We start from the raw sequence: 18,333 nt of genomic DNA, 5'->3' as shown, positions 1-18,333 counted from the left end.
GGGACTAGTAAAGCGCTATACAAATACAGGCCATTTACCATTTACCATTTTACATCAAAGCTGAAATAACTCAGCAGTTCTATTCAATTCAATTTCATTTATACAGCTCCAAATCACAACAACAGTCTCAAGGTGCTTTATATTGTAAGGTAGACCCTACAATAATACATACAGAGAAAAACCCCAAAATCAAATGACCCCCTATGAGCAAGCACTTTGGCAACAGTGGGAAGGAAAAACTTCCTTTTAACAGGAAGAAACCTCCAGCAGAACCAGGCTCAGGGAGGGGCGGCCATCTCCCGGGACCGGTTGGGGTGAGAGAAGGAAGACAGGATAAAAAACATGCTGTGAAAGAGAGACAGAGATTAGTAACAAGTATGATTCAATGCAGAGAGGTCTATTAACACAAAGTGAGTGAGGAAAAAGCGCCCAGTGCATCATGGGAATCCCCCAGCAGCCTACACCTATTGCAGCATAACTAAGGGAGGATTCAGGGTCACCTGGCTGGTCCAGCCCTAACTATATAACTTAGCAAAAAGGAAAGTTTTAAGCCTAATCTTAAAAGTAGAGATAGTGTCTGTCTCCTGAATCCAAACTGGAAGCTGGTTCCACAGAAGAGGGGCCTGAAAACTGAAGGCTCTGCCTCCCATTCTACTTTTAAATACTCCAGGAACAACACACAGGCCTTTGTTTCTGTTTCCATCTTGTGGTGAAACCTCTCACCTGCATCCTGCAGAACACTCGAGAAGCGCTTTGCAGACAGAATGAGGTTTATGTCCATCTCGTCTAAAAGTATTTTCCTTTCATCCACAGTCATAAACCATAAATATTTATAGATGTTTGCTTTTTATTAAGAAATGCTTAGTTTGTACTGATACTTATTTATTCTTTAAATTAAACCCTCTTAATGCAACAATATTCATAATGCTGAAAAAAAAAACTAACAAATATTAAACTATATTTGAAGTCATTCAAGTTCTTCCAAAACTGATTTAAAGCTCATCATTTATGTCAACAATGCATGTGTTTAAGCAGAGACACTGAAGAACAACAAAAATATTCAAAATGTCCAAATACTTTCTGTCTGGGCTGAATATTTGTTATTTAGTTTTTAGTTTCTGTCCAAATGCTTCTACCTGTGGCTCTTATTTATTCTTATTTTTATTATCATTTTGTTGATGCTGGTTGAGACAGAGAAATGTGGAAAGCCCAGTCACAATAAACATACAAACAAATCCCTCCTCATGCTAATAAAATAAAAAATACAGCCATATTTTAGAAATCTTTAGAAAACTTAAAGTAAAAATGATACCACTATTTATGAAGTTAATAACAAACTGAATTTCCGTTTTCATCCCCTAAGGCAGCCCGCTGGACTTTAAGACAACCATGATATCAGACTACTAATTTTATGTTTGTTATGTGACGGCTGTGTGAAGGCAGGAGAAGGACCCAAAGTGCAGACTCCGGAGAGTAACTCAAAACACAGCTTTAATGCTGAACTCAAGAGGGTATCAAAACTAGGAATACGCTTACACAGACAGACCACACAGCTAGATAAGGGTAGATCGCAACACAGACAGAGAGAAACACAGGGCTTAAATACACAGAGGGAACAATCAGGGAATAGGTAACAGGAGGGAAACACAGCTGGGGCAAATCAGGCCTAACGAGACAAGGGGAAGCAAAACCAGATACATTAACATCAGACATGGACCTTCAAAATAAAAAAGGGGAAAACTAACACAGACTGAACTAAAGACAGACTCACATGCAGGCACTGCAACGAAGGGAACAAAGACATGGTACCAGGGCAGACAGACACTGACTGGACACGGGGATATAGCAACTAAGGATTACACAGAGACATAAACCATAAGACATAACTCTAACGAAGAAACCAAAGAATAGAAATGATAAATAATAAAATAAACTCAAAACCCTGGGTCAACGACCCAGGCATCCTAACAATGTTCAGCAATGAAAGTAAGTAACTTTAATTTCTTCATCAAAACAACAATAATGTTGTGCTTTACTTTATTTCACGCTTCTTCGTTTTGTTTCGTTTTTTTTTTTTTTTTTTTTTGGTTGGTTTTTGTAAAACTGTAAATTTGAAAATTCATGGATAATAACTATAATAATATTTTATCGTTAAAAATATAATTTCAATTAGAGCTTGCACATGCAAGTGGATTAACCATCGCAGAAACAAAAATATAATTACAGTACTGTAATATATCATAGATAGATAGAATCAGAATCAGAATCGTGTTTATTGGCCAAGTATATGTGCAGACACATACAGGGAATTTGGTTCCGGTAGATGGTGGCTCTCAAGCACAGCAATGTAAATCACACACACACACACACACACACACACACACACACACACACACACACACACACACACACACACGTGTCTATATATACACATTACACATACATACACAAAGCTGTGTAAACCAACTATAAATAACGAATCTAAACTTATATACATAAAATACAGAAATGAATGAGGTGGAATGAATACTACAAAATGTACATAAGGTGCAGCTGCAGTCTGGCAGTGGGAGCAGTGTGACAGGTCAACTGTTAAGAAGGGAGATGGCGAGGGGAAAGAAACTGTTCCTGTGTCGGGTGGTCCTGGTCTGCAGGCTTCTGTACCGTCTGCCAGAGGGCAGCAGATCAAAAAGTCTGTGTGCAGGGTGTGAGGGGTCTGTGATGATTTTCCCTGCCCGTTTCCTGGTTCTTGAGAGGTACAGATCCTGGATGGAGGGCAGGGGGGGTAGATCGATAGCTAGTGGTGTTGTTTCGTGGTGGTTGTACTTGCTTTTACTTAAGTGTGCTACTTTAAAGAAAATGATTTTAATTTGATTTGCATATTTGCAGACATTTAGTATATTTACATTTGACATTAATCCACAGCATAATATTGTGTCAGCCCCACCCCACACACACACACACACACACACACACACACACACACACACACCATTTATTTATTTATTTATTTTTAATCAATTCCAGCTCCTGGCCGAACGAAGGAGACGCTCGATTGAATCGACGATCTTCTACTTGAGTCTGCTTTGGGTGCTTCCTGTTTCAAAGTCCAGCTGAGGGAACAGATCACGAGCAAAAACAGCAAATCTAACTGGAGATGGTGTTGGCCTAATAGACTTTCTTATAAATCTAGCAGCGCTTCGACAGAGCGGAGCAGACATGCAGCGGTCTCTGGAGTCTCTGGTGCAGCTGCTGGAGTCCTACAGAGGCAGAGATAAAGTCGTGAGTATTCACTCGGTCACATTGTATCTGTTTAAAGTGTTTCACTCGGTATAAACCATTAATAAAAACAGTGGTTACACGCTTACGAAGTGGATGCCAAGTGGAGACTGATATGTAAGTACTAGACTGTGGTTCTATAGAAACTGCTCATATTTGGTGTTGTTACATTACTTAAGAGCAATGAGCAAACATGCTCTGCGTTAGTTAAATTTAAAGCATCAGCCTAGTAAAGTATGTCTGCCTGAAGTCCACACATTCACTAAATCTCTGACAATAAAATGTCCTTTCTGATTTTAAATAATAATAAAAAGCTACCCACAAGTCTCTGTTTGTCTTCTTTGCAGATCAGGACAGTGTGTTATGGATCCCAGCTGGTTGGAGGAGTTCTTTCCCGGAGAGCAGAGGCAGATGTCCGGTCCCAGCGGCTCGGGAAAAGCCTGCTGCTGTTTTCTGCTCAGCTCAGTCACTGCAGGACGGTGCTCAGGTTGTTCGATGACCTCTCCATGCTGGCCTACTCCCACAGCTACGGGTTTGGAAATGGGGTGATTCACACAGCGTATGCACTGCATCACTCTGTGCTAGCCTGTAAATCCCACTGTAACGCTTGTTGCACGTCTTTCCAAGGAGGAGGACGCGGCCGTGCGCTGGATATCCGTGCTGAACAACGTGGCGGACCAGCTGTACTACCCCTGTGAACACATCGCCTGGGCCGCCGACGCCGAGCTCATCAGAGTGAAGTCCGATAAGTGGTGGCTGTTCAGCACAGTGCTGTGGGGAACCTCACTGCTGCTGGGAATCCTCAGGTGAGATCACCTGTTCACATCCATACATTACTTTTCTAATGCTGCCTTTATGGCATGCTTTTCTTATTTTTGTTTTTTAAAGGCCAGAAAGAAGGAGTCTTATGTAGTTTTTCTGCAGCTGTAAATGTATGCAGGACATCTGCTGGCCAGAGCTCCTTTAAAGAACATGCATAGACAAACAGCCCGTATCTGTCTCTCTGTGTTAGCCCTTTTTCTGGTGAATTTGTGCCTTTTTCAAATCCATAAATCTTCAGTGGGAACTGAAAGGGGAGGGGGATGTGAGAGGAAAGTCAGAGAGAGATTAAGTCAAGCACTTCTACGTCCTACTTACATAATGACCAGAAACTCCTTCTGTCCCTACAACCACAACCTTTCACGGCACAGTCATTGTGATATGCGTCAACCCAACATGTAGTTTCTGTAGCATTTCTCCGGGGGGTGTGCGTCAGGTTAAATTGAATTACATTATGGAAAATCAATAATGATGCCGGGTTAATTTCATTATCCCATCTCTTTTTTTCCTCAGCTTAGAGCTTTGTTTATTTTCCAGACCCTCTTTCTTTTTTATCTCATCTGTTATTTCATGCAGTTTGTAGAGAAACCTGTGAAGCATGTTTTAAGTCTGAGCACTGAAGCAGACATCAAACCCTTGCAGTGTGAGTTGATGTACGATGTGAATCATTTGTCCTCTAGATCGCTCCGAGTTCTTCTGCTGCTGAGGAAGAAGCTGAAGAAGAGGCACGAAGGCAGAAACAGGTATTTGATTCAGTTTTCTTTCTGTTGTCTCGTGTGTTTCTAAGCACAGTTACAGTAACATAGAGAGGGACTGACCGGTTATGAAAGGTTAAACCACACGTTTTCTCCTGCAGTCGCTCTCAGCTCCGCCGGCAGATGCGAGGGGAGCTGCTGTCCATCCTCAGCAGCATGGCTGACCTCAGTAACGCCATTCACTGGATGCCGCCCGGCTTCCTGTGGGCAGGACGTTTCCCTAACTGGCTGGTGGGGCTGATGGGCACCACGTCCTCTCTGATTGGTTTGATCCAGATGAATGCCGGTAGCGGTGATCAGTCGGACACTACACAGTCTTCACCAGAGTGAGGAAGAGATGGCAACACTAAACGACTGATGGATTTATGGATAATAGTGGAAAATGATTAGACTCCAGTCAGACTGTCTGTGGAGATTAACTGCAGTCCTGTAGCTTGTAGCAACAAGCACATAAATTAAATTGTGGCCTATTACTGCTTTAAAAGCAAAAAAAAGTCACTGCACTTGTGCTTAATTAGGAGTAATTAAAGATCTCTTGATGAATTTGCCAACTCGTATTCAATTTAGTAGCTTTTGATTTACACTTGGACATTTTAGTCATGAGAAATATCATTAAGCTCTACTGTTCATTTCACTACACTAAACAGGTTCAGCAGTAAATTCAAGCCCTAACGACCCTGAGGTCAACAAGAGGGAACTTCTGCTGTAAAACTTTTTTCTTTGTCTTTTGTTTTTAATGATTTTGTCTAAAGAATCATCAAAACAGAAGAAAGGTCAGGCAGGTCACAGTTTGATTCTTGAGGAAACACCAGTGGTAACATAGCCTTAAAGTTCCTGTTTAATGGTCAGCTTCACTCTGGAATACGTCCACCCAGCTTCTTAACTGCTTATCCAGCTCAGTTTCACCAGGAGGCTGGAGCCTCTCCCAGTCTGCACTCTGGAATGGGATTGTAAATGATTGCCTTTAAGACACACTCCACGCACCTGGCTTTAAATATAGCATAGAATCATACAAACTGTGAATATAGTATTGCGTGTTATGAATGTGGTGACTGAGCTGTTTCAACTTCAGTCCCGCATTCAGTCATTTTTAAAATCAGGTTTTTTCCAACGCGTTACGTCCTCGAGTTCACACTGTATCAACCAGGTTGGTTAATGAGTTTCCCAGGCATTGAAGAGCTGTCACAGAACTGGAGAAGTATCTCAGTTTCATTTAAAAAACAAAACAAAAAAAACATTACCACACAGTTACCACTCAAAGTCCAAATGTTTGAATGTGGTTTTGTCCGCTAACGATGATGTTTGTATGACTGGTGAAATGAAATAGAATGTGTCTGAAATGTGTGCTAATTTAAATGTAATATAATTTTATATCATAGGAACAAAATTATCTTTTTCAAGAAATAAAATAAAATGTTAAATTGTTTGTCTTCTCAGATCATTTAATAAAGTACACAAGTTCTCGTGGGGGTAGATTTTGGGCGAAGTTTCCATCCCTTTATTTTGTGCCACTTAACCAGGATCTGAGAAGTGGCAGCAGTCTAACCCCAAAAGGCCAGGCACTCCTGTAAATACATTTGTATAGAATTTCATTCATTTATTCATTCATGGGCCAAATTGTGTGTGTGTGTGGGGGGGGGGGGATAAGCACTTGAATTTAATAGCTTTTCATGATGTCTCTTATGTGACCGTTTTAAGTAAAATCCGTTTGAAATATAAACTCAAATGCACGTAAAATAATTGTAAGTTTCCTTCTTTCGCGATCAAAAATTCGACGTTTGATTGAGCGGGACTTGAACGTAAATCCCGTTGACGTCAGCGTAGGTGAGCGTTGCTTTCAAGTGCTAAAGAACAATAAAATAAATGAGTTTGTAACTACTACTACACTCCTACATATAAGATTAATATTTTATTCTGCCACATTAGACCCCAATACTGCATAAACTGTATTTATAAACACATTCATATAATATTCCAATTACTTCTACGTCGTTAGGTTTTTGTAAGTGTCGTGTGTTTAATTTGGTTAAAGTACACGGTTTTTTTGTGATCAGTTGTTTAGAAATTTGACTGTAGCCCTTCGTGGTCCAGCCATTTGTGTAGACTTGCACAATTTGCAAAAGAGGAAGAAGAAACTAAAAGAAGAACAAACTATCTCGTGGCGATGTGAGACGCTGCGGTAGCACGTGAACGCAGCACGACTACAGAGTCAGCCGAAAAATAAAAGCTGTCAGTCGGCAACAGCAGCAACAATGAGTGGCAAACTCTGCTTTAAACACTAAAAGTGTCTCATCTTCGGAGTATGTGACATTGCTGAATTTAACAGTGTCGGTATTATTAGTATGAAGAATAAAACGAAGCCAGAGTTTTGGAAAACGTTCAAATTCCAAACCACGTCAACTCATCTGTCGTGGCACCTACGGGAGTCTGAGTGTGGACACAAAGAGAGCGACAGAGATTTAAAATATCAGGTGAAAACTTCTCCTTTAGCCGCTTGTACTCTCATATTTTGATTGAATTGTTGAAATATTAGTACTGCTGCTGTTAAGCAAATGCTAGCTTTGCTGTTAGCCTGAGGCTGCTTCAACTGCTAACTTCGGTTAGCCAAACTCACGTCTTTCTCGCACCCTGAAAATAATTTTCGCTTGTTTGTGTGTTTTACCCTGCTGTCAGTTGTTTCCACTACCGCGCCAGTGTTTTTAATAACATGCCATGATTATCTGATCTAACGGTGGATTATTCACGCCATGAAAGATGCGTCGTCGAAAAGATCTGATCTGTGTGCTTATCTGTACAAGAAGGAGGGATCATAAACTTTTCTTTAATGCACGGCACTGCCAGATGGATCACGTACATGTTAAATATAGTAAAAGACTTAAATATAGTAGCTGACGAGTCCCGAGTCTTGTTTATTAAAAACATTTTACCAGTAAGGACCATAATTAATAAATATGGCATTTATTAAATTAGGTTTGGTGTGTTTTGATATTACCATGGTGCTAATCTTTATGGTGTAATAAATTACATGGTTGTTATTTATAGTTGTTTGATAGTTTTTATTTCTAAGATGCAGGGATGTGAAGGACTGTGCTCCCTGCGCCTGTTGGATGTTGCACTATAGGCCTGCATGCTCTTCGAGTGCATGATGTTTTCTATAAGCCTGAGACGGATTTTTCTATTTCGGTGTTTGTGGGTAAACGAGGACAAGAGGGTGCATAGATGGTGCATACTTTTTCGCTAAGGCAGTCATGCTGATGCAGCCTGGAAACTATAAACACATTGTGTAGATCTGATATTTAATAACAGTGTTTTGGAGGTAGCTCATGTGAATTGTGAGTCTGGTTGAGGCTCGGCATAATTTATTTGTATTGTTAGGCAGAGCTGCTCACCAGTCATGAGGTATTTTAATGGAGAGAAGCAACAGATAAGCAAGGTACAAAATACAGAAAGCAAGAGCTAATAATAATTTTGAGCACCATGTACCCCACAAAGTAACAACGCTATGATTTGTTCTTCTGAGTGATGGCTTCTGGAACAAAGCTATTTTTAAACATTGTTGTTTTACACAAAACTATCATCAAGAAGGAAGAACTGAAACTTACAATGGAAAGGGTACGATTCGTAAATCGGCGAACCACTGTAAGTGTCTGGTGTTCAGGGATGCTGTGGTTCACCAGTCAGCATGTTGGACCACTTCTGTCCTTTACAAACCTCGAACCAAGACAAGGATAAAGCAGATTGCAATAAGAGCACATTAAAATAAAGTCATAATGATTCTATCAGTGTAGAAATGATAAAGCTTTCTTAATTTGCTTTGAAATTCAGCTACTGTTCCAAGATATTTATAACACTGAACATGTTCCACCATCTGACCCTTAATGGATGTGACCTCTTGTACAGGAGTGCATTTCTTAGAGTCAGTGACATATCTTAGATATGTTTAATTAAAGGTGCGACTTGTCGTCATCCTGGAGCGGACTGACAATAACTGAGTCGTCTGCACTCTCTAAAATGACCCTGATCTCAGATCTGCTTTGATCAATATTTGTGTACAGGATAAAAAGATAAATATGGAGCCAGCCAGACTCTTTAAGTAAAAAAAAAAATCAATAATTCAGATTTATATTGTAATCAAACTGTTCTAAAAGCTTTCTGATTCAAATATGAAGCTCAATTGTATTGAAGGCTGAAGAAAAATCAACAAGCAGTAATCGTGCATGAGCATCTTTTCCCTGCAGCTTTTTAATAACCAGGTTCAACAACGTGCCATTATCCACTCCTGTGTGTGGAAAACTGCATGGGGATAGGCGCTTGCTCAGTTTGGCTTAAAATCTCTGACTTCACCAGTTGTTCAGCTCAGTAATGTCAGTTTTTCTCTGACAGGCTTTCTTACAGAATGGACTCAGACTGCCTCCCTGCATCTGCAGACTCCCTGCTGTGTGATCCGGTTCTTGTTCATGGAGCCTCGGGGGTTGAGATCAGCAGTCTGGCTGCAGTAGCTCTGCCAGGTTCAGAGGCAGAGGATCTGGATTCGTACAACCTGATCGAGCCTCCACCTTTAGACTGGAGGTCAGACACCTCTAGCGAAGCTGGTTCAGCAGACGATCTGGATGATGCCAGCCTTCCCACCTCAGCTGACTGTCTCGACAAGGCAGATCTGGGTGAGTCAGTATCGCTTCCTTTGGTTGAGAGAAACATTTTGACTCCAGTCGACGTGAACCAGCTGGATCTTGTCGGAAACGTTAAGCAACCTGCTGAGGATGTCGAGGCGAAATCGACAGACGAGGCTGAAGCAGGTGCGAGAGTATTGAGGGCTGAGGGCTTTAAGGACGCAGAGGAAGATCAAGCAGTGGTGACATTGGGGGATGTTGATCTCCACAAGAACAAGAGAGGTGAAGAGGAGGCTGCTGAAAGGAGATCAAATGATGAAGACCATATGCATATCCACACCCTGCTCAGTCAGCTCCAACTAATGGAGGAAGAGCCGCATCCCAGTCATCGGATGCCATCAAATCATCATTACTCTAGGCGGTCTGAGCTGGAAGCATGTGCTCCTTCTTCAATAAAAGAGGACAGCGCTGAAACCAAAGGGCTGCTCTTCTCTGAAAGCCACCAGAGAGACCTGCTGGGGATGCTGCAGTGCACAGAGATAGGCGCAACACCCCGCCCTACCTCTCTGCCGCACAGAGGGGACGTGGACGCCGTGGTGTCAGTTTCCTACAGCCAGGAGGATGCACAGAGGTTCTGGAGGCATCACGGGAATGGTCAGCACCAACGGCACAGGGATGACTCCCTCACTTCACTGCCTGATGATGAGTATCCCGAGCCAGTGTGGATGAAGCTGGGAGAGCAGCCTCCAGAGGAAGAAGCTACTGCAGAGAGCGAGCAGGTTGGTGCTGTTACTAAAACTAATAATAAGGGTGGAGACGTTTGGTCATCCATCGTTTTTGTTATGATGAGTTAACTAATCCAATATTTGCTTTTTATTTTTTTTTTCAGCTGATTAATGAAGCTATATAATGTCAAAAATAACACAGTCATCACTGGTTTCCAGAGCTACCACACATCTGTCCTGACTTCAGCTGTCTTTGTTCTCTTAGCAACACTAAAACGATAATCAGAATACTTTTTTTTTCCTACCACCAGCTAACCCATCACTGAACTTATCTGAAGCACTTTCAGTTTTTCATGGACTTAAATTCACTAATTTGCTGTGTGTGCCTTCTTTGCAGAGTGCTGATGACCAGCCTTCATATAAAGATGGTGAGTCACTTATTATTATTATTATTATTATTATTCACTGAAATTTGACATTTGTCAAATATCTAATGTAATATGTGCTAATGTTTTAGTGCCTGGTCCTTGTGATCCTGAAGACCTTTTGGATGGAGTGATTTTTGGTGCCAAGTATCTTGGCTCCACTCAGATCAAATCAGAGAGGAACCCGTCTACAAACGCTCGTATGGCCCAGGCTCAGGAGGCTGTGGACCGAATAAAGGTGCTTTAAAAACAAAATAACCAAATATGCACCTTTTATCATGATCTGGCTGTGCAATGCATTGGTTGATGATGTTAAATCTGGTTTTATAGTTGTAGTGAAGGATTTTTTTTTTCTTATTAAACATACCTGTTTTAAAGTAGGTGGGATGTCATTATTAAGTTAAGGATAGACATGTGGTGTACCTGTCCTCTAAGGTTAAATATGAGAGTGTTTTCTGTGGTTCTTTTAGGCTCCAGAAGGAGAGTCCCAACCAATGACAGAAGTGGATCTGTTCATTTCTACTCAAAGAATCAAAGTGCTCACTACTGACACGCAGGTACTGCACTCATCTGACCACATACATTCATTTTCCTCTCTTGTATCTCCTCATATCATAAGACCTCACTTCTCTCTAAGACTGTAGACCTACCTGGGGCCTACCAGGCTCCTGTCCTGTGGAATTAGCACCCAGTTTGGATTCGAGAGACAGAAACAGGCTTTAAACTGTTAAAGCTCATAGTTTGATGATGGATCAGGTGACCCCGAACCATCCCTTAGTTAACGCTGCTGAAGCACTGAGCATTTTCCTCTCGCCTCCTGTCACTCCTGTTTATACATCACTGCTGCATGCCATTAGTTTTGTCTTCTGTCTCTCTGTTTCGTTCTGGTTTGGCCGCCCCTTCTTGAGCATTGTTCTGTCGGAGGAGGTCTCTTCCTGGTAAAAGGGATTTTTTCATTCCCAGTGTCGCCAAGGGGGTCATCAGATTGTTGGGGTTCCACCCTAACCCTGCACAGTCTTTAACTTATAGCATAAAGCATTTGGGGAAAAATAGTGTCACTTGACATTTTACACAATAATTAAGTAATAGTTTTATATACATGAAGACAAAAACCTAAATGTACTCTGAGAGAATGAACTTTAGCTAAATGTGTTAAAAAGTTGTCAGACTTGAGGTTGTAAACATCTGAAAACATGCCCAACACAGCTGGTGACTTTTTATTACACAAAGCAGCATTGCACTCCTTGATGTTCATATTCAAGCTGAGCTCTCGCTGCAGGAATCCTTAATATAGAATTGGGTGGTGATTTAATATGAGGCCTCTAGTAGAAGCTATTTTTTTTTTCTACTGAATTGTTAGGAGAGTAGAAGTAGGTCATCTACTGTCATTGCTCCATTTGCATTTGCTCCATTCTGCAGTGATGGATGTGAAGATGAATGGTTTTCTTATTCAGTGTTTTTACTTCCAAGCGATATATGTTTATTATCCAAAGTTGTCATTTAGGACACAGATGAGGCATAAAAAGTAAAATGAAAATTACATTTATAAATTACTTTGATGTAAAACAAAGACAAATATTTGTGGAAATTGCACTTCTGATTCACGTAAAGAACGCTCCACCAGCTTCCATGTTAACAAACAACAGTCTTTACTTTCATTTTTTCAGAATTCTCATCCAAGTTAGTTTCGGTCCTGAATTAATCTTAGGCGCCTGGTTTGTGGTTTGCCTTCGGTCTGTATGTTTGTCTGCTAGGTCAGTGGTTTGGTACATTAACTTGATAACATATTTGTCCTGGAGAAATGGTTTTGATGAGGTGAGGGTGCACAGACAATCCTGCTTTGCTTGAAGACACAGAATGAGGAACTTCCTTAATTTCAAATTTACTTTGATAAAGGCCTGGGCTTCCCTTCGGGATGTGCTCTCTCAAACACACCAATCTTTATCATATAATTCCTGTAGTTCTGTAAAAATGTCTTTAACAAGAGAGGCTTCTAAGAGGAAAAATGTTAAGTAATACCTATCTGCAGGAGGTTTAAACTCGATGCTGGTTCCAAACCAGACCTTCGTGCTCGCTCTCCCTGTCTTTGTTTCTTATCTTAACCACCGTCATGTCCTGTTTGCAGGAAGCCATGATGGATCACGCTCTGCAGATGATCTCTTACATCGCTGACATCGACAACATCGTGGTCTTGATGGCACGAAGGAAACGTAAAGGGCAAGATGGTGACACCGACTCAAACTCTTCGTCATCATCTGCAAAGAAGTGCTTGATGATCTGCCATGTGTTCTCCTCTGAGGATGTGAGTCAGTCAACTGGAGGGTTTTATATGGTGTTCATATACTAGAAATGTGCAATCAGCATGATGCTTTCCTTCTTAGCACTCATATTTTGATTTCTGGATTCCAAGCAGAGCTTTTCAGGAAGCTTGGTTGCTGGCCAAACAGCTCATTTACAAGTCCAGCGAGGCCTCATTGTTATATTGGTCTTTCATTTCTAATTACACAGTTTTGCTGCATGGTTACTGCATGTTTAAACACATTAAGCATGCCGTAAATAAGGTACATGGTGAAATATATGGCATTAAAATGTGTCTAAGATCGCTAAAATTGACATTGGACTCTCCCAGAGCCCCTTTGAACTCTTCTAGATTTCCTAGTCACATACTTTTGCCCACAGACTGGTTACCGCATGTCCTTGCGGAACACCCTCACTCAAATGGCAGCGCAGTATAATGTAAATAGATGTAGCGTTCAGTATCTTGGCATCTCCCGCCCTGCACGCTCTTGCATCTCTTATTAAATTGCCAAGTCGGTTGCTGACAGCAGTTTCAGCTTCAGCTTGGCTGGCCTGGTTTCCTTCCTCAGACAACCACTGAGTTCTCCTCAATGTCAAAACCGTCTGGCTCTCGTCCCAGTTTCCCACAGTTGGCGACACTGAATGGGAGGAAGAGCTTCCTTTAGAAGCTAATTAGCTCTGGGATGCTGAAGGCTGTGACCGCGTCTGCTCAGAGCTTTTTCAAACTGAGCTTATTTAACGTGTTTAAGATCATTTCAAAATACTTTCATTAACTCATGTTTACAGCAGATGCTATATGTGTGTAGCAAGAACTTCACAGAGAAATTCAGATAAAATGCATTAAAGATAGTGTTTTGTGTTGATGCTCTGGTATCAAGTTGTATGACCCTTTGGCTGCTTGTCTTTACAAACGAACACATTTGCTTTGATTTGTTAGTATTTAAATGGAGGATTAAGGAAAAGTCTAGGGAAAAATTTGTTTAACAAATGCCCCTAGCATTTAAATGTAGAGTAGACACGACTGTAACAACAGTGCTGAACCCTGATTCAGTTTTGTCTGTCTCCTCCTGTTTGCAGGCTCAGATCATAGCCCAGGCTATCGGGCAGGCGTTTGGAGTGGCTTACCAGCAGTTCCTCCAGGCCAACGGTATCAAGGCCAGCGATCTGAGGCCCGGCGAGTACAGCGACTACCTGGAAAGTCAGGAACTCTACAACGGAGACTTGGCCCACTTCTCTGACTCTCAAAACCTCAGAGAAGTAAGCAGGAGGGATTGTGGTTGCAAGGCCACCCACACAAAATACAGCTGACTTATAATTTTGGCTTGTGTAGTTAAAGGACTAACCAAGGCAGCACACAGAGCAAATTAAAGGTGCAGGAGAGCGTGCAGGCAGGGTGGAGCAGGTGGAGACAAGTGTCAGGGCTGATTTTTGACAGGAGGATAGCAGCAAGAGTGAAAGGGAACGTTTACAAGGAGACCTGCTATGATGTATGGTTTCGAGATGGTGGCACTGACTAAAAGGTGGAGCTGAAGGTGCTCAAAGTTTCACTGAGATAGACCAGTGACTAATTAGCCAACGTGTTCAATTTATTCCAAAGCAGGCCCCCCTTTTACTGCAAATCATGTATCAAAATGCCCAAATGTGTCATCATGTTGTCCTAAAGTAGCACAAAGGTAGATTTGGCAAATTTGCAAATACCTGTTTGAACAGGTATTTTCAACACAAGAGTCAGAACCGTGCAAGATGCATTCACAAATCTTTAAAGGTGTGCAGCAGAGTTTTAAAGCAAAGACTGGGTTTGTGGGTGATTATGGTCTGACAGCTTGTGATGGGATCAGCAGGTGTGATCCCATCACAAGATGGTCTGCAGTTTGCTTCAGACTTCACACTTCAAAGTGTGTGTTTTATATATGCACAGCTGTTTGTTATTTATATTATCTGCACCTCATCTATTATTTCCTTATCTCGTCATGTTGTTTAGAAGTGTGCAGGGGCTTTCCTTTAGTGGTTCTAAGTATTAATAGAAGGTGTTGCAGGAGAGAAAAAAAAACAAGCCAAAAAAAAAAAAACGAGCTCTAATTAAAACAACCACTGATATATTACAAGTCTCTCTGTGTCTGTGGATCAGGTAATCATGACCAAGGCTCCGGGGGAGATCTTGGGACTGGCGGTGGTGGAGTCGGGCTGGGGCTCTATCCTCCCCACAGTGGTGGTGGCCAACCTCCTCCACGGAGGCCCAGCTGAACGCTGTGGTGAGCTCAGCATCGGGGACCGCATCATGTCCATCAACGGGACAAGCCTCGTGGGTCTGCCCATCACCACCTGCCAGAACATCATCCGCGTAAGTAGGACACACAATGACACAAACTTCAAATTTCAGTGGTCATAATAAAGCTGAGAAGAAAGGCATCAACAACAACAAAAGAAACATATTGTGCTGCAGATTAAATGCCTTTACTGTGCTGTATATGCAAGTTAGGATCACCAGGTGGCACTGTAGGTCCACACAGGACCAACATTAGCATCTGTCAACTTAAACTGTTAAAGCAAAACTTGCTGCTGATATTCAGTGTTTCAAACATTTTCGTTGTTTCGAGTTGACAGAAGTTTATACCTTTGAAACTCTTAATCAAAGACACAATACGATAGTTACTTAATGCTGTGCAGTTTATCAACTTTAGTTTCCTTTATAATTTTGGCCTCCACTGATCATTAAACTAAAGTAATGAAGATAAAACCCTTATTGTGCTGCAATCCCTGGTTTCACCTTCCTGCACATACTTTTCCTTCAATTTGACCCCAATAAAATGTCCAATGTTAGGCTTGTAATGATGAAAACATGTCGTAAACGTTCACAAAAGTTATTACAAAAAGAAATAACTTTTGGTGAAAAGGTACACTTGGGTGAATAGTTTGCATATTTTCCTCAGTAAAGTTTTACTGCTCTAACTCTGGATCGAGCCTCCCTTTTTGTTGTTTCACCTTTTTTTCCCCACTTAGGATCAGAAAAGCAAGAAGTATGTGAGGCTCAGCATCGTCCACTGTCCTCCCGTCACCATGGCAATTATCAGGAGACCAGATCCGAAATTTCAGCTGGGCTTCAGCGTGGAAGATGGCATTGTACGTCCGCATCCATATTTCACATCTGTCATTATGTGACGTACCCCTTCAGCTTGGCGCTGAGCCTGCAGCAACCAGCAATAGAACAACAGTGTTTTTACCAGATAGCTTTAAGAGATTAACGTGTTTGGATTAAAAGGTCGGTAGCACTCGGTACAAGTAAATTATTCTGAACTATAAACATGCAGTTTTCTGTCCTTGGGTTGCAGATTTGCAGTCTGATGCGGGGTGGTATAGCAGAGAGAGGAGGAATCCGCGTCGGGCACCGCATCATTGAAATCAACGGGCAGAGCGTCGTTGCAACGCCCCATGATAAGATCATCCAGATTCTGACAAACGCTGTAGGGGAGGTGAGACGTAATCTAATGCTTACATTCACAATAACATAATCAAGTTCATTACACTTTAAAATGACACTTCTCTCTGTCTGTGCAGATCCACCTGAAGACGATGCCAGCTTCAACGTATCGACTGTTAACAGGACAAGAGCAGCCAGTGTTTCTCTGAGCACTTCCTGTTTCACCTGGACAAAAATTCTTCAGTATTCAAACTTCATGAGCTTTTGCCAAACTGAAAATATTATGCAAGTGTGTTACAGGCTGTTGTGACACCACTGAAAGCTGCAAACTGGATCAGTTTTGCATGTTTTTAGGACAATAAGAACATCTGAATATGAAAGTGCGATTTTAAAATGACAGGGATAGATAATAGCTCTTCATTTGTATTTATCACATATTTACATTTCAGGCAGTAGCTGAGATGCAGTAATGCTTTTTTTACTTTGCTTACGTACTTAGTGGTGAGCAGCGTCAGAAACACTGTACTTCATTAGTCTTCCAGCCTGTCGTGTGGCACCAGTGTGCCTGAGGTAAATTTGCTTGAAGAGGGGGACCTCGCTGAATCAGGACAAAGGGTCTGTGGCTGTCATTGTGATGTACTTCCAGCCCCTCACATGCACATACACTAGCTTCTCTGACTGTGTCGAACATGAAGCAGATATGCAACATTAAGAGACTGCCTTATTTGATAGAGAGATGCATATATTTTTAAGATTTTACTGTTCTCAACATTCATTAAAATGATCTATAAGAAAATATCTTGATATGCTTTATTGAATCATTGATGGTCAGAAGTTTACATAAACTCATCACAGGTATAAATGTTGTGGTAATTTTGGGCTTTGAATTAATTCTTTGCAGTGTTCTTTTTCCAGAGTAGAATGATTGTACTGCTTATATCTCTAATGACTTGTTGAATTTTGAATTTTCTCTGATCCACAAGGGTCAAATATAAACATACCCACTTAAATCTTTTAAGAAGTGCAGTGTAGGGTTCTACAATGTCTAACAAATTGAGAAGGTCAATACCTATTCTTGTTAGAATTGTGATTAAATACAATTTGGAGTTTCTCTTTGCTAGCCTAAGGATTTGTTTGACAATACTCTTGTTTGATCATCAGTTTAAACAACTCTAAGTACAGGTTGTTTGGCTGTGTCATGGCTTTGCAGAGGTCTGGAAGAAGACCCAAATTGCCACCTTAAAATGAAAGGACACAAAGCCTGCTATGAATTAGAAATGGTTGGAGCGCCAGTGTCCACAGTGGCATAAGTTTTATATCACCATGGACAGTTCAAGCTCAACTTAAATTTGAAGTTGCCCACATGGACGAGCCAAATGCCTTCTGGAGAAAATCTTTAAGGTGAGATGAGACAAAGATTGAGCTGTTTGGAGGAGCAAAGGTGAAGCGTAGTGGTGGTAACATCATGTTTTGCTGCCAGTGGTAATGGTACATTGCAGAAAGTGGATGGAATAAATTCATCAGCTTCAACTCAAATCACCAGCTAGACTGTTGAAACTTGGACACAGCTTGGCGTTCCAGGAGGACAATTATGCTTATTGCCAGAAAACCAACCGTTTTAAATTCTGCTAGGAGGAGTGATAAGTATCCCACAAGTTGTTTTTATGGCTACCAGAACCGTCTGGTCAAGGTGCAACTCTTTCAAGAAGTCGGCACATACAGACATATGCAGTGGCACAGCCCTCCGAACTAAAGAACTCATAATGGACTGCAGGAGGCACAAACAGGGTCACTCCCCTCTAAACATAAGTGGAGATATTTCTCCATCTTCCGATTTTTGGGCATCCAGCCGTCCGCCAATCGCATCTGGACCCATAACACCAACGCCCTGGTAAAGAAGGCCCAGCAGTAGCTTCACATCCTCCATGTGAGAAAGAATAACCTGGACCGGAAGCTGCTGCTGCTGGTCTTCTGCCGCTCATCAGTAGAGAGCATGCTCTCCTA

At 41.5% G+C, this 18,333-nt stretch overlaps 2 protein-coding genes across 2 annotated transcripts; both read left to right on the top strand.

The window, feature by feature from the left end:
* The first annotated feature begins 3,080 nt into the window (after nucleotides 1-3,080).
* On the top strand, nucleotides 3,081-6,067 carry pex11g (peroxisomal biogenesis factor 11 gamma). The gene is made up of 5 exons (XM_005934871.3): nucleotides 3,081-3,282; nucleotides 3,627-3,824; nucleotides 3,907-4,085; nucleotides 4,779-4,841; nucleotides 4,955-6,067. The coding sequence occupies exons 1-5, from the start codon at nucleotides 3,220-3,222 to the stop codon at nucleotides 5,181-5,183; spliced, it is 732 nt and encodes a 243-aa protein (XP_005934933.1). The 5' UTR covers nucleotides 3,081-3,219; the 3' UTR covers nucleotides 5,184-6,067.
* A 951-nt stretch (nucleotides 6,068-7,018) lies between these two features.
* si:ch73-40i7.5 (amyloid-beta A4 precursor protein-binding family A member 3) lies at nucleotides 7,019-17,120 on the top strand. The gene is made up of 11 exons (XM_005934872.3): nucleotides 7,019-7,324; nucleotides 9,237-10,242; nucleotides 10,586-10,616; nucleotides 10,706-10,851; nucleotides 11,084-11,170; nucleotides 12,739-12,915; nucleotides 13,989-14,168; nucleotides 15,040-15,252; nucleotides 15,912-16,031; nucleotides 16,241-16,381; nucleotides 16,467-17,120. The coding sequence occupies exons 2-11, from the start codon at nucleotides 9,250-9,252 to the stop codon at nucleotides 16,536-16,538; spliced, it is 2,160 nt and encodes a 719-aa protein (XP_005934934.1). The 5' UTR covers nucleotides 7,019-7,324; nucleotides 9,237-9,249; the 3' UTR covers nucleotides 16,539-17,120.
* Nucleotides 17,121-18,333: the final 1,213 nt, after the last annotated feature.

This window comes from Haplochromis burtoni, unplaced genomic scaffold (assembly GCF_018398535.1).
Source record: "Haplochromis burtoni strain Fernald_Lab_line unplaced genomic scaffold, NCSU_Asbu1 Contig_189, whole genome shotgun sequence".
NCBI classification, from domain to species: Eukaryota; Metazoa; Chordata; class Actinopteri; order Cichliformes; family Cichlidae; genus Haplochromis; species Haplochromis burtoni.
The sequence above is the reverse complement of the archived record's forward strand: the minus strand, read 5'-3'. Positions and strand labels throughout refer to the sequence as shown.